This window comes from Cricetulus griseus, chromosome 5 (assembly GCF_003668045.3).
Source record: "Cricetulus griseus strain 17A/GY chromosome 5, alternate assembly CriGri-PICRH-1.0, whole genome shotgun sequence".
In the NCBI taxonomy this organism is placed as follows: Eukaryota; Metazoa; Chordata; class Mammalia; order Rodentia; family Cricetidae; genus Cricetulus; species Cricetulus griseus.
Genome location: NC_048598.1, coordinates 146739337 through 146759782, shown reverse-complemented (window position 1 = coordinate 146759782; position 20446 = coordinate 146739337). Strand labels below are relative to the sequence as shown.

The 20446-nt window shown below is 36.9% G+C and overlaps 1 protein-coding gene across 7 annotated transcripts in view; it reads right to left on the bottom strand.

Moving 5' to 3' along the window:
• Ralgapa1 (Ral GTPase activating protein catalytic subunit alpha 1) overlaps nucleotides 1–20446 on the bottom strand; it is a 206162-nt gene that overhangs the window by 37416 nt on the left and 148300 nt on the right. For all 7 annotated transcript variants that reach the window (XM_035445761.1, XM_035445756.1, XM_035445757.1 and 4 more), the window contains 3 exons: nucleotides 20262–20417; nucleotides 3475–3633; nucleotides 1762–1889 (listed from right to left, as the gene is read on the bottom strand). In XM_035445761.1, coding sequence (XP_035301652.1) covers nucleotides 1762–1889; nucleotides 3475–3633; nucleotides 20262–20417 — 443 coding nt within the window. The remainder of the gene's footprint in view (nucleotides 1–1761; nucleotides 1890–3474; nucleotides 3634–20261; nucleotides 20418–20446) is intronic.

Here is a 20446-nt window from a genome sequence, read left to right as displayed (position 1 = left end):
ATGTCTGGCTCTTCCTCAACAATCAGAATACACACCTTAGGCATTTTGTGATACACAATATAACATTCTCCAGAGTAACAAAGGATAGGGATATCTATTACAGCATATTTCTCTTGGTATGTAAGGGTTTTATTTTCCAGGAACTGTCATGGATAGCAAAAATCTGTGGACACTCAAGTCCCCATGGTATAATGGTAAAATATTTGCATAAAACCAAATTTCTGAATTAATTATAGTAATAAATATATAAGTACCATATTAGTAGATGCTACATTTTGTTGTTAAAGGGATAATGATAAGAAAAAAAGTCTTATTTTTTTCCTAAATATTTTTCACAGAGTTGGACAAATTTTTCAATGAGGAATTCATCGATACGGAAGGCCAACTACTATTAAACTTATGAAAAAACATTTTCCTATGTCTTAATTTAGTGTACTATGTAATGTTTTCACTTCCAACATTCTTTTCAAAAAATATTTTTAATTGTGTGTGTGTGTGTGTGTGTGCACAAGCATGTGCACATGAGTACAGCTTCCCAAAGAGGCCAGAAACAACAGATCCCTCTGGAGCTCAAATTACAGATGGTTGTGAGCTATATGGTGTGGGTGCTGGGAACCAAACCAGGTCCTTTGCAAAAGCAGTACAAGATCTTTAACTGCTGAGACATCTCTCCAGTACCTCATTCGAAGTAGTCTACAAGCAATTTTGTTGACAGAACTATTCAAATATGCTGCTTTTAAAAAGTGTTCGTGCCTACTATTTTAATATAAATTATTTCTTTTCATCCTAGAATATTCTTAAATATGGCAACCATTATCACAATATGATAAAATATTTAAAATGTCATAAAGTAGAACTGAGAATTCACCATAAGCAGCTAATCAGCCCAATATAAAAACTCAATTAAGCAACTCCTTAATCTTGGATGGAGATATTGATTGTAGTATTTATGAATAATATAATTAACAATTGCATAAAATCTCATTTAGTGTTCATAATGCTGCTGCTATAATATTAGAATCTTTTTTACAGATAAAGAAAGTGAGATTCAAGGGTTCTATATCTTAGGCTGGGATTATGACTCAGTGGTAGCGTGATTGCCTAGCTTGCTCAAGGCCCAACTTTAACTCTAGACCCTGGTTCTGTGGCCTGACCAAGATCATGAGGTAGTTATTGTCCCTAGTTCATTTCATAGGTAAGTACACCGAGGCTCAGGGAGGAAGTTCAGCTCCAGAAGCCATGTTCCTAAGCACTCCAGGCCTCCTCACACCTTCATGTCTCTCAGCATGCTGTCCCCAGTTTAGAAGGTTCTCTATCTCTTCCATCTAATTAGTTATCATTTAAGACTGGTTCAATTTTCGTTTTTCTCGTAAGTGTTTCTGGACACAAACTTCCAGTTGGTGGCAGGTCCCTTATTAGTATACATCCTGCATATTCCTTTTTTAAAACTCACGTAATGAAAACAGTATGTTTTTCCATGCAGACTGAACTCTTTTCAATGACTGGTTTGATTATTTCTGCACCTCTAGAGCAGCACAGAACATGATATATAATACTATTTCAATTAACTAAGTCAAAGATTAATATTTAAGGTATATAAGAAAACATACCATTCAAATACCACAATTACTCAATCACCAAGGAGGAACTTGGCCATGTATCAATAAACAGAAACACTAAGTTTTAATACATAAAAAATATTTACCTTTTTGTAAAGCAGATGTACACTAGTATACTAACCACACAGTCAAAAAAGGATACAAGTTTTGATACAATGGAATCAGGGATTTCAGAGCACGGCTAGCATTTATTGCTGTGGATCGAACCATAATGGGCAGAACTTTTCCATTCACAATAGCACCATCAAAAAGTGGACCAAAGAAGGGAACCTGATAGAGAGATCAGAACATAAAATTTAAACTCAAACTGTAAAAAGATTAAATATAAAAAGATCCTTTGCACACACATGCATTTTTGCTTCCTCTCTGTTCTTTCAAGTAAAAATATTCAAATTCAATTCGTTACATGATGAATCACTCCTACTAGGACAACAAACAAAAATGCCCAAGGTCAACAGGGTGTCCACTCAAAAGAACTATGTGCTTTGAGTAACTATGTCATTTATATCCCCTGCCAATTTCAGCTACACACACATACACACACAGATCAACTCCTCTATCAAGTAAACAAAGGAAAAGAGACACATTCTTACAGATAGGCAGTTAGATGGGCATTTTTGTGAGATACCAGTTTTACTATTCTTATGGTTTGGACATGAAATGTCTTCCCCAACCTCATGCTGAATGTTTAGTTCCCAGGACCATGTTTAGAAGGGTAACTCTAGGATAAGAGAGTGGCTAACAAGAGCTTTGACCCAAAGGTACAGAAACAAGGAGCCAAAAGACCATGACAAAGTACATACATCTTTCCTCTTTTAAGATGTCATCCCCAAGATTTTGTCAGAATGACAAAAAACAAGTACAAAATGTAAAACACATTTGGCTTGGTTAGTTAAAAAACAAAATCTATACTTTTATAACTAACTTTTATTAGTTGACAAGTGAGAGCTGTGAATATATAGATCAGTGGCAGAGTGCTAACCTAGCTGGGTACAAGGCTCAATACTGAAAACAAAAAAAACAAAAAAAACCTAACTTAAATATTGTTGACAAAAATGTTAGCTCAAGGCAAGACAATGCCCTGAGGATGACACAGTATTTTAGGCTTTATGGCCACACAATAGCTCAATTCCATAAAACTTATAATTTCTGTAAAAATGCTTTAAAAACATATAAAAAGAAACACTCTCAGTTTGTAGGCTGCACAAAATTAGGTGGTGCCCTGCCATAAGTTGACTTCTGATTTATATAAACTTTGAAAAAAATACTTGTCTATCAGAAAAATTTATAAGTGGAAACTTGGCCCAATTCAAGGAATTCCAAAGATTCTGAATCACCAGTTAAAACAATTTTCTATTAAAAGCATTCATCTTAAAAAAATGAAAATAACGCCGAACTTTTATTATCTTAGAAAGAAATACTTCTGAAATAGTTGTTGAAACCTTGTGGTACATCTAGGATATCGAACTGGAGGAGATAATGTCTCTTTAACATTTAAAAACATCTTTAGGTATTTCATTTATTATTTTAAAATTATTCTTGGCTTTCTAAGACAGAGGCTCATTAAGTAGCACAGACTGTTGACTGATTAGCTTGCCCCTACTCTGCTGGGACTACAACTGTGCCTCACTTAACACCAGGCTGCGCTTACTGTATATTGTGGAAACTGTCCTTGTTTTCTGTTTTAATAAAAGGTGAGCTAAGCACAAGGAACACTACCTAGTTGTCTCTCTACCCAGATTGGTCCTTCTAACTATGCTTAAGATAATCCACACAGCATCAGAATCTGTTGCATTTCCCCCTATTTTCACAATTGAAAAATCTATTACTAAGACAGAAACTGAGGAATTCTCACCTCTGGTTTTTTCATGATCTGGATACTGAACATGTGGTTTTTCATTGGATATATTACAATGAGGACATCACCAAATTCTGTAGGAATAATTCCTCTTCTGTAGTCTCTAGTATGTTCTGACCAAACAATGTGTACTTCATCATTTCCTAGGTGTCTCAACTAGAAAATAAAGGAAATAGATTATAGTGCTTTATAAAAGCCATGTGAGCACAGCTATACAGCTATCAACAACAGAGCACACAGAAGAGAGATAGCTGATCATTTTCATGACACATAAAATGCAAACACTCACTCACAGTCATCAAGGGACACAGAAGACCAGCAGGGACTTTCAACTCTCACAGTCAACGAGACAGAAAGACTGTCGAGAAGAGCCACAGCCCACTCTCAAGTGAGCAGCTGTACCAACGCAATTCCACTCTCAAACCTCTCAAAGACTGTTTTAAAAAGTGACTCATTTGAGATTCTCTCCTCTTATTCTATGCACTTTCTGAAGTGCTAATGAGAAGGCCATCAGAAAAGAAGCAGAGAGACAGGTAAACACACATTTTATAGTCACATGGGCAGGAGAAAATTGGTTATATTTGGTCTAACAAATTAATTTTCATTAATCCCCCAGTGGAACTTAGAAAAGCCTCTAAATAGATGCCTTGATATTTATTAGGCCCTAAGAAATGTTACTTAGATATTTGTGCTACTTACAAAGGTGCTCTTGGAAATCTTGAGAGGGTTTTGTTATAACAATTAAAACTGTAAGAAGGGAAAGCACTTAAAAGTTGTGTTTTTAGTAAGTTGTTAAAAGATGAACATAGTATATTACTGAGTTTTCCTCATGGAGATTGTAGTATAAACCTCAATTTTATTATAAAATTTCATCATCTAGTATATTTGGAACATGGGAGTCTATGTTTGGTAGACGCTTTACACTGGTTTTCCCATGACTTTCAGGGTATCTAGACACATTGTGGGTGGGAAAGTTTAGAAGACGAAAGAAGAATAAAGCTAGTCTGAGCTAATGTACAATGATTTTTATTTTTTATATATGTAATTTTTGGATTAAAAGCTATAAGGCAGGCAAAGAACTTAATGTCTGACTAAAACAAAAAGAGGAGTTAAGTTCAATTTCTGAAAAGGTCTTTGTAGCCCTTCCCTAGTCCAGGAATTAACTTCTTACACCTGTGTATACATACAGGAATGACATAAATGCAGACTTAGACTATTCCATTTCTAAAAAGCAGAGAGAGAGAGAGAGAGAGAGAGAGAGAGAGAGAGAGAGAGAGAGAGAGAGAGAGACAGAGAGAGAGACAGAGAGAGAGAGACAGAGAGAGAGAGAGAGAGAGCGAGAGAGAGAGAGAGAGAGAGAGAGATTACACAATGCAGAAAAGCTATGGCACAATGCATAATTTTTCATTTTTTAATCAAAATACTTTAAAAATATCCTTCCTATACAGCCATCCCCATGTGTCAGCTTCCCTAATAGGTTTATGTTAACTGAATACAAAAGAAATGTGAAATAAATGTAACCAGGAGGGATGATCCAATCTAATTCTGATACATTAATGTCATATGCTGTACATGTTACAATAGCAGCCAGATCTAATACTAAGCTCCAGGCTATCCTGAGATTTCCAAATGGCAGATTGTTCTAAGTGATATCAAGTATAATTGAAGTAATAAATGATAGTAAAAGCTGAGCACACTGTCAGGAAGAATTTAAGTATTTACTTTTTAAAATTAAATGAGTTAGGTTAGGAAAGACAAGACAACTGAAATAATGCAGGTCTCAATTTACAGAAAATTCCTTTTATTTATCTGCTACATTAACCCTGGAACTCTTGCCAAAATTATCTATAATTTCTAGTGCCACTTATCTAAAGAAACAAGAGAACAAGGCAACTGTACTATTATCTTTTAACCAAAGTTGTCTTCAAATATCTTTTACATAGCATTTAAAGCTCTGTTACAGAAGATTAAAAGAACACACTTTTTTTTTTTGGTCATAATGTATTTTTTTTCATAGAAACATATACAGCAACAAATCATTCTACATGTATTTGATATTTAAAGGAAGAACTTTCATGGAAAAAATCCTTTATTATTTAGATTCCAATGCTAAAAATATAAATGTTTGAGGGTGTCATAATGACATTTTTAACTTTAAAACCTGCAGTATACTGGATAAAGAGAAACTGAGATGCTGTTAATCATCACTGTACATTTGGGGAGTTTCTGAAAGAGCGTTTTCTAGTTATCAAAAGGTGACAAAAGTCATAATACCACTAATAAAAGCCAAGTTAGCAAACACATGAGGTGTGTCTATATTTGGTACAAATACCTTCTATACTATTTTATATTTCTTTCTTTCTTCTTAAGGACTTAAAAGACTATTTCTTGTACTTTAAAATTTCTCAATGGAGCACCTATCTATATGATTTTCTTTCTCTAGCTCATTTTTTGAGACGGGGTTTCTCTGTATAGCCTTGGCTGACCTGGAATTCCATATGAAGATGAGGCTAGCCTCGAACACAGAGAGCATGCCTCTGCCTCCTGAGTATTTGTATTAAAGGCATGTACTACCATACCCAAACTATGTTATTATGTTATATGTTATTAACCTATGTGCAAATCAATTTTTAAAAGAGCACCAGACTGCTGTGTATACAGGAGAGGTCTGTACAATGACTGGTAACCAAAGTATTCTTCTAAATTCACTTCAACTGCTACTGACATCACTCTGGAATTTAATGGTACTATAGGCTTCAGATGGCTAGTATTAATTCACGAAGAAAAAGCAATGAAAGTCAACATGTGTGAACTGAAGTCCTTTATCCACTACAGAATGTTAATACTGGAAGATACCCTAAAGGTATAATTGCGTTTTCCGATACCTCAACTGTGGTATTCCAAGGAGTAGATATCTAACCTCTGCTCTAACCCTTTTAAAGTTGGAGTGCACTTGTTCAAAATTAGCCCATAATACCTTTCAGGAGTGAAAATTATCATAATATTATTTTTCTAATTTTTTTTTATTTGAATTAGAAACAAGATCGTTTTACATGTCAATTCCAGTTCCCTCTCTCTCCCCTCCTTCCCAACTAACACCCTACCTATCCCATACCGTTTCTGCTCCCCAGGGAGGGTGAGGTTTTCCATAGGGGGCCTTCAGAGTTGGTCATATCCTTTGGTATAGGGCCGAGGCCCATCCCATGTGTCTAGGCTCACAGAGTATCCCTCTATGTGGAATGGGTTTCCAAAGTCCACACCTATACTAGGGATAAGTAGTGATCTACTACAAGGAGCCCCATAGATTTCCGAGGTCTCCACTGACACCCATATTCAGGGGTTCTGGATCAGTCCCATACTGGTTTCCCAGCTATCAGTCTTGGGGCCAAGAGCTCCCCATTGTTCAGGTCAGCTGTTTCTGTGGGTTTCACCAGCCTCGTGTGGACCCCTCTGCTCATCAGTTCTCCTTCTCTGCATCATAATATTCTTTACATGAAGCAAACCCTGCCTTTCTGACACTAGTTCTTCAAAAATGGGCCTTACCAAATGAACCCAAAACTTGTGTTCTATACTTTATCTTTTCAGGTATTTGAAGATCATTTTAATATCTTCACTTTTTTTTCAGGTTAAAAGTGTCATTTCCCTGGGTTATTTTCTTAGTTTACTGATGTTTCTTGTATTTGGAATAGAATAGAATATCAATATTTGCCCTGACACAGCAAACTCATTAACAGGACTATTTCTTCCACTGTCACTAAATGATTTTCTGAAACTTTTTATGGCACTATTGAACAGCTAGCCAACTCACACTCTTCCCTGCAAAGTTCTTTTTAACAGGGCCCTCTGTATGTGGGAGACAGTTGGGAAGCTTCAACTATCAGAGGGGCCACTGGCAGTAGGACCACAATACAAACCTGGTAAATGAAGCAGCTTGTTGGAGCCCATTCCCTATGGTGGGATGCCATATTCGGCCTTAATACATGGGAGAGGGGCTTGGCCCTCTCAGACTTTGTTGACTCCTCATAAGAGCTCTTACCCATGGGGAAGAGTGCACTGGGGGTGGGTGGGAGAACTTTGGTTGGAATGTCAAACAGAATTCAAAATATAAATGATATAAAAAAATCTTGCCAGGCATAGTGGTATATGCCTCTAATCCCAGAACTCTGGCAGGCAGAGGCAGGTGGATTTCTGAGTTCAAGGCCATCCTGGTCTACAAATTGAGTTTCTGGACAGCAAGGGTTATACAGGACTACCTCATCTCAAAAAACTAAAAAATATTTATAATTTCTAGATTTTAAAGAACATTTATTTAGTATATATGTATATATGTGTACATATACATGCATGCATGATCATATGTGCGCATATATGCCACAGCATAAGTGTGGAAGTCAGAGGGCAGCTTTTGGAAGCTGGTTCTCTCCTTCTACCATGTATATTTCTAGGGGATTGAACTTAGGTTCCCAGGCTTGGAAGCAAGCTCCTCTACCCATTGAGGCACCTTCAAAGTTCTTTTAAACAGGCAAAACCAATTGCTCCATTTAAAGAGAGGATGTAGTCTTACTAAGTTTTACTCTGCCAAGTCTAGGTTATCTGTAAGCTTGCTAGGGTCTATTGTTAGCCAGATTCTGCTATTCAGTGCACTGGCCCATTCTTTTTTAGATCAGAGTTATCATTAAGTTAACATTCTTATGTCTTCATTCAAGTTCTGAACAAAAATGCCAAATGGTTTACATAAGAGAGTCATTGCAGATTTTCATTTCATTTAAAAAGATGCCTTTTATTTATTAAGGGTTTTTTTTTTTTTTTTGGAGACAGGGTTTCTCTGTGTAGCTTTGGAGCCTATCCTGGCACTCACTCTGGAGACCAGGCTGGCCTCGAACTCACAGAGATACTCCTGCCTCTGCCTCCCTAGTGCTGGGACTAAAGGCGTGAGCCACCAAAGTCCGGCTATTAAGGGTATTTATTACACATTATTTAAGACCATACTATTCTACATTTCTGTGATAATTCACTTCATTTTTCACAACAATTATAAGACAAGTACAATCAGTACTGTTACTATTTTTCCAGATAAACAATTGAAGCTTAAAGGATGAAGTTTGACTAAGATAGAAAAAAAGAAAAGAAAAGAAAAAAAAAAACCTTTAAAAAAAGCTGTGACAGAAACAATACTTAAATCCAGGCAACCTGGTTCCAGAACCCAAACTTGAACCACTTTGCAATATGTTTCTCTTGTTAAAGCATTGGTGTTCTGAATATGATTATGCAACAGTCATCATCATACACACCAAACTATTAAGGCCACATTGCTTCAACTTACACACAACAAAAACTTCACACAGTCTATGGTTGGCCATGATTTAGTAATCCTATTAAAACAAATTCAGTTTGATGTGATTAGTTGTGCTGAACTTACAGTGGGTCCAAGTGATCACCACCTCATTATCTAAGTGCTCACAAGCCATCTGCTTAATAATCCTACTTTGCTGGAGTTCATGAATGTTAGTATTTTCAGAGGGATGGCCTGTTTTACACCCCTTTGTAAAATGAGATGTTTGCCCACTGTTAAAGACAAATACATTCTCCTAAAGGTTGCATGCTAGCCTCCACTGTAATGGTATTAGGAGTTTAGGACCCACAAGGTAGGGATTTGGAGAGGTAATTACAAAATTTTTAAAGGTGCTAGTCTCTCTCTCTCTCCTCACACACACACACACACACACACACACACACACACACACACACACACACATATATACACTCACACACACACACACACACACACACACACACACACACACACACACACACTTCAAAGAGCTTGCTTGCCACTTTCAGCACATGTGGCTATTGTGAGCAGCCCAGTCATCTGTGAACAGGTTAGTGGCTCCTCAACAGGCACTGATATGACAGCCTCCTGATCTTGCCAGCCCCTACTACTATGAGAAGAAACTGTTGCTTATATGTTATCCAATCCCCAGCATTTTTTACAGTAGTAGAAAATAACTAAAACACCCACTTTATGGCAGTACAACACATTTTTTTTTTAATCAACAAGGGACCTGGAGTTAATGCTTTACTCCCTTAGTGCTATACAATGGTGTTGGGGAGTAGAAATCATGTAGAGGAACTATTTCTGTCTTATAAGTTAGTTTGCCTTTTGACCTCTCTCTCTCTCTTCTCATCCCCTCTTCCCTCTCTTTGAGACAGGGTTTCTCTGTGTAGCTCTGGCTGTCCTGGAACTCACTTTTAGACTAGGCTGGTCTCAAACTCATAGAGATCCACATGCCTCTGCCTCCCAAGTGCTGGGTTCAAAGGTGTATGCCACCACTGCCTGACCCAATGCACCCATTTCTGTTAAAAGTAGGTACCAATTAATTACACTCTCTCAATCAAAACCAGAGCCTTTTCCGATCCTACTGGTTTCATCACTACACCTCTACCAAGCTCTTCATTTGAAAAGTGTTCACTTTTTTTTTTCCTTCCTATTTCCTCTACAGTTGCTCTGAGTTAGATATTACATCCACATACCTGAAATAATTCATGAATTCTTAAAAGATCTGATCTCTTTTATCCCCCCTTACTTCTTTTCAACCTACCTTCTTTCTCCCATTACTAGACATGACCTTGAAAGCTGTCTGATGCACTGTGCTAGCTTTTGCAAATGCTCTGAGGAGGGCTAACAGATTCCATTTCTGACCTCAAAGCTTTGGGGTCCATGAAAAAGACACAGTAAAATAAGCAAACAAACAACAAATAAGTTACAGACAACGTTCCAAACACTTTTCTCTGAATACAAATAGCAAAGGACACCAGTCTATAATGGCATTTTCACTAAAAGTGGAAGTATTCATACAAGTTAATATTTAAACTAAAAGTTAAAGCACCCATGGAAGCAGAAACAGCACCTGTGAAGAAATTCAGACAGGATTCTTACTGCTCCAATTCTCATTAATTCACTCACCCATAGCTCACTATGTAACCCAGGTTGGCCTCAAAGTGAACTTCTGGCAATTTTCCTGCCTCAGCACCCTGAGTATCATATATAATTTTACAGTCCACATAATATCTTCATATAATCATTTGCTATGTGGATCATTCATATAAATCAATTAAGAAAAGTTTCTTTTAACTGGGTGTGGTGACCTACACCTTGAATTCCCAGCATTTGAGGCAGAGGCAGGCGGATCACTGAATTCAATGCCATCTTGATCTACAAAGAGAGTTCTAGGACCACCAGGGCTGCACAGAGAAATCCTGTCTCCAAAATACAAACAAAAGTTATTTTTTCGGAGATTAATTTTTTATTATTTTAAATTACATGTATTTGTGTGAGTTCACGTATGTGCATGATTGCCAGTGCCTGCAGAAGCCAGAGGCATTGGAACTAGGACAGTAGCGAGCCACATGATGTGGGTGCTCGGAACAGAACTCTGGTCCTTGGGAAGAGCAGCAAGTGCTCTTACCCACTAAGCCATCTCTCCAGTCCCAAGAAGAAAAAAATTCTTAAAAGCAACAAACACAGTATGACCTAGTTCTGTGCTTCAGTATAAGGTGGTACCACTATTACTGCTGGCTAGTAGGAAGCCAACAGAATGATTACCATGGAAATTATACTCTAACATTACACAAATACCTAATAAAGAAGCAGAAATATCTAAGTATGGCATTTATCTAAATATGCTACACCAATCATTATAATGATACATACACACATACATACATACATATGTATAAAATTCTTTTTGATTTGTGACTATGAAGCTTCAGTAATTTTTTTGTTTATTAAACACCAATAGACTTAGTTATAGGTTCTAGAAATACAATATTTAAGAAATACAATATTAAGAACATCTTTTCTTAATACAATATTAAGAACATTAAGGTCCTCATGACCTTGATATAGTGTATATACATGAGGAGTCAGATAAATACATAAAGAATAAGCAAATAGTGGAATTGATACCTTCTGGGAGAGGGAAAACCAGTTTTTCCCAGTGGAATTACACTGGGTATATTAATCATACTTTCAAGATAGAATCCATGCCCAGGAGTAGTTGCCTATGCAGAATGGACTCTATGGTTTGTTTGTGTGTGTGTGTGTGTGTGTGTGTGTGTGTGTGTGTGTGTGTTTTAAATTTTATTTGGATTTCTTTTTACTGTTTTCTAATTTGTTTGCTTGTTTTTTGAGAGAGAGAAAGACCATGAGGTTGGTTAGATAGAGAGGTGGGGAGGATCTGGGAGGGAGTTTGGGAAGGGGGAAACAGGGTTGAAATATATTGTAGCCAGTTGGTGGTGGCACATGCCTTTAACACAACATTTGGGAAGCAGAGGCAGGTGGACCGCTGAGTTTGAGGCCAGCTTGGTCTACAGAGTGAGTTCCAGGACATCCAGAGAGCTACTCAGAGAAACTATTTTGACAAAGATATTATGTATGTAATGAAAAATTTTAATAAAAATAAAATAAGCAAATATGATAACTTTACACAGTGATAAGTGCTATAAAGAAAATAATACTAAGGTAAGGGGATGACTTAGGGGGCAGAGATTGACAGGTAAGCATGAGGACATGAGTCCAGACTCCCAGAACCCTAGAAAGCTGGGAGCTTGCCAGCTAGCTAGCCAGGTGTACACAGCAGCAAAATGAGAGAGCCCATCTCAATCATGGTTGAAGGTGAGGACTGAGGTTGTTTTCTGATGTGTCTGTGCATGTGTGGTAGGCACTGCCAGTGTGCACACATATGTGCGTACACACACCACACAGATTTAAAAAGGCAATATAGGGCAAAGTGATAGTGTTCCTGAGTAGAGGGGGTTCTTTAGCTAGAATGAGCTGGGAAGATCTTACTGAGAAACAGTCACGTAAGTGTGATAACAGAACAGTGAGAATGAAGAAACTTGAAGAAAAAAAAATGCAGACTGAGCCTCAGCTATGTGATTGGACTTGATTTGGTGTAAGACTAGCATAGTGAAATAAGGTTGGTAAATGAGTCAGAAGATGACAGGGGAGATGATGAGAGATCTAAGTAGGAAGGTGGTCAAAGCAGGCGGAGGACACTGGGGTTAAGTTGTCTGTGGTGTGCAATGAAAAGCTACTGCTTTCCTACCCAGATCATGCTGTTCATGGTGGTAAGAAGAGCTGGCATGGAACTACTGATATTATTTCTACTCTCTATCTTTGTCATTAGGAGTACACTTAAAAAAGCTGGGGTTATGGAGAAAACATGATGTTGAATAGAATTTGTGACATTAATTGTTATATTTTGATCTGAAACTACAAGGAGAATTTCTGTGTTGATTAGCTTTTGTCAACTTGACATAAGCTAGGGTCAGCCGGGAAGAGGGAACATCAACTGAGAAAACACCCCATCAGACTGGCCTGTGGACACATCTATGGGGCATATTCTTGAGTAGTAATTGGTGTGGGAGGGCCCAGCCCACTATGGATACTATCACCCTCAATGGTGAACTGTAACCAGTTCATTTAAGCCAAATAAACCCTTTTCCCCCTCACATTGCTTTCAATCATGGAGTTTATCACAGCAACAGAAAGCATACTGGGATAATTCTGTAGCATCCATCAATTATGTTATTAACCCCACGTTTACTGAAATAATAAAACCTTTTTGCATTCATTCCATAAAATTGTTTTCAAAATTAATTTTTCAGACTTTATTTAGCTTGTAGTTTTTTTGGAAGTCTCGCACATGCTAATTTTATTTTAAGATTAAAATAAAATAGATCTGAAATAAAAACTGGACCAAGTAGAGTTTTTAAGACCCATTTATTGAGAAACCATTGTGATCAAGTTTTAAGACATGACCTGTTGTCCATTACACTAATAGTATTTCAGAGGAAACTGACTTAAACAGAGTACTTCTTTTTCCTCTTTTGGGGGGTTCAGGAAATGAAAGATAGCCTAGAGAGTCCAACTAAGTATTCTACAATGATCTCAACTTGATCTTCATCAGACTTCTAAAAGGATGATTCAGCTACCTTGGCAGCAGAGTGTCAGCAAGTGGCTGCAACGAGGAGACAGAGGAGATGAGAGCGGCTCCTCTCAGCACTTTACACCAATGCTTGCAGCGCTTTTGATTTTTAGGGGTGAATACAGTCAGTTAAGTGGAAATTATTTTTAACCATTTTCCATCAATCTCTCTCAGGTAGAAATAATTTATAGAACAGATGGCTTGGACTGGGATTATATCAGGATTTTTGATACAGTGGCATAATATTTCTAAGCAAGACTTTACCAGATTGAATGGTTAATTTGTTCAAAAAGTATAGTCTATGTTACAAAATTCTGCTATTACCTTGAGCTTTGAAAGACCTTCACTTCACACACATAAAAAAAAAAAAACTGTTATAGTCTAAATGGATCCAGGGACATTGATTTTGCATTTTGAGAAAATAAAATGTTTAAAAATAATTTACAAAACTACCACATAATATTTAAAATAAAAAGTCAGAACCTAAAATTAGTTTTTATAAAATGGATATAAATGACTTTTCTCCAATCAAGTTTAAAACATAGAAGCAGAGTCATAAATAATTCTAGCTTGCCAGAGGCATAGCTATTTCTTTATACTGACTGTGGACTATCTAATTTAATTAGAGGTATTAAACTCCATGTTGAGGTCAACAAGCTTTACTTCCTCCAATATTACACCGCAACCACTGCTCATTAATGTGTCTACTGAATGGATTAACACACCTGAAGATATATGTACAAAGGACAGGGGGGACAACCTAATGAAATCCAATTGTTCATTTGTAATAGGACATGTTCTAGGCCTCAACTTATTACCACTAATGTGGAATTTATTAAATTCGGGAGAAAAAATACCAATACAGAAAGTGATTTTTTTTATTAAGAAGAACTAGTGTAAGACAACTAGCTTCTATGATTGTTTAAACATTTAACCTGTTAAAAATAAAGTGACATTATAATAAAACTAAAATATAAAGCTACTATTGAGAAAAAATATTATTAGGATGCTTGAAGAGCATATTAACAGGAAACGTCATAGAGAATAAAGAAAAAGGGAAATCAGTGTATGAAAAAACAGTATGTTTTTATTTTTGATTTCTATGAAAGGGAGGTTTAGAGTAGCAATTCTGCATTATGAAATTATATTTATATCACTTTCTGTTGGATTTTAAGACAGACAAATCCTTTAAAATTGCCTTAAGTAAAAAAGGCTGACTTAAGCTGAGTATTTCTTCAACAATACTTATTAGCAGTAATGCACATGCCTATACTATAAAAGTTTTAAAAACTATTACCATATAATTACATTAAAAAATTAGAAGGGGCTAGTAAGATGGCTCAGCAGGTGAGATACCTGTTGTCAAGCATGACAACCTGAGTTCAACTTTGAGGATCTAGATGGTGGAAGGAAAGCACTCCCTCCCTCAAGTTGTCCTCCACCTTCCACATACACTGTGGCATTCAGGCAAGCATTTGTACACACATACACACACACACACACACACACACACACACACACACACACCAGGCCAGAAAGGTAGCTCAGCAAGTAAAAGCTCCTGTTGCCAAGTCCTGACCCAAGTTGCACCAGTGGGACACACATGATGGAAGGAGAGAGTGGATTCTTGAGGACCTCCATGTGTGTGACATCCCCATACACAAAATAAATTCTAAAATGCAATAAAAGCCCCAAAGGCACAATATTTATTAATCCTACCTGACACTGTTCACAGATTCAATGTATCTCTATCAAAATCCCAACAATGTAACAGAGGGACTAAAGTACATTATATGTATGAATGGAAATGTTGTAATTAAACCCCTTACTTTACACATGGTAATTAGAAAGGAAAGAAGAATTTCAATAGATTCTGAAATAGAAACAGAAAATCAATTCTAAAGCTTTCAAGAGATGTTCAAAGCCAAAACAATCCTGAAAAATGCTGGAGGATTCATACTTCTTGAGTCAAAATTAGAATGTAATAGCCATCAAAACAGTGTGAAACTGGTGTAAGGACAGACATGCAAACTAATGAACTAGAATACAGCAGTTTCTATTCAAATAGTGATGAAAAGAGTGGGCATTTACATGCCACTCTGTATCTCACTCCACACTCTACAACCTGCTCAGTAGAAATAGACAACTTAAATGCTAAGAACTATAAAGCTCTCTGAAGAAAATAGAGAAACATCTCCATTATAGTAGATTTGGCAATGGTTTCTTGGATTGACATTAAAAGCAAAGGAAAGAAAAAAATTAAATTGGAGTCCATAAATATTGAGCAATCATATATCGGATAAGGGATTAATATCTATAACATATAAAGAGCTAAAATGACATAAGAAAAATATGAAGAAATGATAAAGGACTTGGATAGACATTTCTTCCAAGCAGATAAACAATTGGTCAGTAGTATATATAAGACAAGATGTTCACTATCATCAGTTGTTACAGAAATGTGAATTGAAACTACAAGGAAATAGCCACTTTGAGACAGACATGGGGGGAAGAATGGAGAAGAAGGAAGACTATAAGCCTTGAGGCCACCATGTGCTGCACAGTGAGTTCAAGAAAAGCCTGGGATAGACAGATAAATTCTACCTTAACACAAACAAAATAACTACTTTGCACCTATTAGGATGTCTATAGTTTTTTCTAAGAAGATGCAAATTAGCAAGTGCTGATGATATGGAAAGGTTGGGACCATTGTGCATGCCTGACAAGGATGTAAAGTGGTGCAACTGATATTGAACATTTCAGAAAGCTCAACATAGTGTGTACATAACCCAACAATGTTATTCCTAGGTATATAGCCAAAAGAATTAAAAGAAACCAGCATCTAAATAGTAGGTCAATATTCACTGCATTTTGATCTACAATAGTGAAGAGGTGGAAGCAACCCAAATGTCTATCAACAGATAAACAAAATGAAGTACATACCTACAATTAGATATCTGGCCATATAAAGGAATGAAATTCTGATGTGCTAAAACACACATGAAACCTTAAAAACATTTAGCTAAGTAAGACAGTACAAAAGGACAAAGTACAAAAATACAAAGGAGATATTGTATGCTCCTATTTTTATACTTCTAGACTTGGCAAATTATAGAGGCAGAGAGTAATGGGGGAAAGACAGAGTGTGAGAGGAAATGAACTGAGGAATAAGTTTATCTGCAGAGTGGTTTGATCTGCAGTGCTGACCAAAAAGCAGAGAGAAAGAAATACCTGCACTTAACTTTTTTCAGTCTGAGATTCCAGCCTAGAAAATGATGACACCCACACTTGGGGAGGTGCGAGTCTTCCCTCCTTAGTTAAATGCTTCCAGAGTGCTTTCTCCAAATCAAGTCAAGCTGACAATCAAGATTAGGCACCACAAATGTGCAGGCTAAGAAGGGGTGTGGAGCTTCCATGCTGTGTCTGGCAATGCCATTCTCCAGGAAGCCCTGTGTGTTTGGCTATCCAGAAACTGTCTGAACATTGTTCAGCGACTACTGAAGCACTGTAGAAATGTCACTGGACTAAGAATATGAGTAATGTGAACAGATGGAGTGGGAGAACTCAGCAGAGGCTGTCGGCTGCTTCTTCTTGGTCTTTGTGTGAAGCACCCCTTTCCTATGGGTATGGAGTGAGAGCTCTTCTGAAATGGGGATCTTACAATTTACTTGCAGACAAGTCATGTCAAGACAATTGACCTATGGCTACTTCCAAGGCAAGAAGAAGCTGATTAGTGTCTATTGTCTGCCTTGGGTAGAAAAGGAGGTAGTTGAAAGTCAGAGAAAGTTTTTTTTTTTTTTTTTTTTTTCCTTTTGAGGAAAAAATCCTGTTTCTGATGTCTAAAGTACTCTAACATAAAAAGACATGCTTATTGTCTGACACTAATAATTCAGGAAATAACAAGGGCCAGTATTAAAAATGAACCAGAATTCATGGATAAAATGAAGACACCCCCCCACAATATTGTAGTCAGGATGGTACTGTCATAAGAATAGATGTGTAGACTGAGGTAACAGAAGAGAGAATGTGTAAATAAGTACAAATGTCTCTCTATGGATGCCAATAATGCATGTGAGGAAGGATAATCTTTTTCAATGAACAGGATGGGAAACTTAGATTTCCACATGCAAACTAATGAAATGAGACATGTATTTTCTATCATACATACATACACACACACACACACCCACCACCACCACCACCACCACCACCACCACCAACAACAACAATAACAACAAAACTCTCAAAGTGGATAAATCTACGTTCTGGAGAGACATATGAGGACAGCTACTTGACACAAGTTTTAGTAAGATTTTGTTCTTGTTTTGTCGCATCAAATATGTATACTATAAAACCAAAATGAACAAACTCAAAAGGCAAGAAAGGCAACCAAACAACTTGGAAAAAAACAATCTGCAAACCACATATTTGATAAAGGGTTAATAGCCAGAATTATAAAGAACATTTACAACTCAATAAGCAGGAAAACAACAGACAGTAAAAAAATGACAAAGGACAAGAACACATATTTCTCCTAAGAGAAGTTAAACAAAAGAGGTGTATAGAAAGGTAGGTGGTCAGTTTCAGGGAAGTTATTCTGAGAATGTGAAGTTAAAAACCACAAGACTTGATAGGTGGTTACTATAAAAAAAGAAGTGAGAGTGTAGACGAAAGGGAACACTTGTTCATCATTGATGCAATGTGTGGAAAACAGTATGGAGATTGATAAGAAAGAGCAGCATGTAAACTCTACTCTGAGTGTATGCTGAAAAGAGGTAAAATCACACCTGTTCTAGCTTCCTTTCTGTTGATACGATAAAACACACTGACCCAAAGCAACTTAAAGGAGGAAAGGATTTATTTTAGCTTACAGCTTAACTTCTATCTCTGAAGGGTATCAGGGCAGGAATTCAAGCATGAACTCCTCACAGACAAGGAAATACAGTAAGAACCATGGGGAATACTCCCTGCTAGCTCAATTTAAAGCTCCATTCTTGGCTAGTTTTTGTATTCAGTCCAGAACTACCTGCCAAGAAATAATGCTGCTCAGAGTGGGTTGGGCCCTCCTGTATCAATAATAGTAAAAACCATCTCTTCCCAAAGATATGTTCCCAGGCTAATCTGATCTAGGCAATTCCTCAATGGAGGCTTTTTCTCAGAAGACTGTAGGCTGTATTAAGTTGACAAAGTGAACTAGGCTGTGACCTCATAAAGGTTTTTTGCAGAATATTCATAATAAATAGGAAATGGAAATGTCATATAGATCTGTGATGGCTAGCTTTAACTATCAACTTAATACAACCTAGAATTACCTGGGAAGAGAGTCTGAATGAAGGTTTGTCTGCATTGGGTTGACTTGTGGGCATGCCTGTGGGGAACTGTCTTAATTAAGTAAACTCATGTAGGAAGGACCAGCCCACTGTAGGAGGTACCAGTCCCTAGACAGGGGTTCCTGATCTATGTAAGATTGGAGAAATTAAGCTAAGCAAAAGCAAACAAGTATGCATTCATTACTCTCTGCTCATGACTGTGGATGATATGACTAGCTATTTGAATGAAGTTCCTGCCTTGACTTCCCTACAATGATGGGCTGTAACTCGGAATTATGAACTAAAATAGACTATTTCTTCCCCAATTTTTATCACAACAGAAATGAAAGCAGGACAGTATCCATTCATGATTAATGGATAAGGAAAATGTGGTATTTTTGTGTGATGAAATATTGATTAGCTTTAAAAAAGAAGACTCTGCCATTTGCTACAGCATGGAAAAAACAGAGGGAAATTATGCTAAGAGAAATATGCCAAAGAAAACATATGACCTCATTTATATGCAGAATTAAAAATATATAAATCAAACATATAAAAATATAATAACAATAAGCCAGCTTTGTTTTGGTATATCCTATCTCTCAGGGGACCTGGCAAGAGGATCATGAGTTCAGGGACAGTTTGGACTACACAGCAAAACTATGTCTTCAAACAACACAGAAAAACAAAGGACACATACTAAATGAACAAAACATCAAAACCAAACCAAAAACAGTAAGGCAGTTGCTGAAGTCAGGGACAGAAATAGGGGGACAAAGCCTAAGGATACAAGGTAGCAAGTGTATAGGTCTACACATCTAGGAATCTAGGGAATAAGAGAATTGGTTCAATAATGAGATTTTCCTGTTCTAAGACATTTTAGCTATTCTTACCACAGAAAAGTAACTACATAATGGACGATAGATAAGTTAATTTGCCTCATCACAGAAATAATTTACCACTTATATGTGTTTTCTAAACACAATGCTATAAACCTCAAATATACAAAATGAAATTTATTAAGAACAACAGAGTAGGCTAAAAAGATGGCTTTGTGGTTAAGAGCTCTTACTGCTCTTCCAGAGGACCTGAGTTCAGGTCTCAGCACCCACACTGGGTGGCTCACAAGTGTCTTTAACTCCAGTTCCAGGGAGATCTGATAGGCTCTCCTGGCCTCTTCTGTACCTGTGCACACATGGCATACACTCACACAGACACACATAAAAGTGATTAAAAATAAACCTAAATTAAAAAAAAAAACAGAAAAGACTGTAACCTTTAATTACATCATTGTTCTCCTTATCAAAGGAAAGCACAATTGATTATACAACAATCCTGGTTTTGAAGATGGCGCTGGAAAACAAACAAACTCCTCATCCCCCAGCAGGGCTTTACCAATTAGATGTTAATATTTTATGTGCTAATTTTCTTAGCTAATAAGATTTAACTTCAAAGTACTTTTTTTCTTTAACTAAGCACTCACTTTTTTGGTCAGAGAGTCATCAGAATCAGAAGGCATTCTTGTTGATACATGAAATATTACTTCAACTGTAGAGGTAGCAAAATATGGAGTGGTCAGTCCAGTGCTTTTGTTCTTCTGTAGTCCTCCCATGAAGCCACAATGATTTGTAAGATTTACCTAGAAACAATGAAGAATTACATAATCAA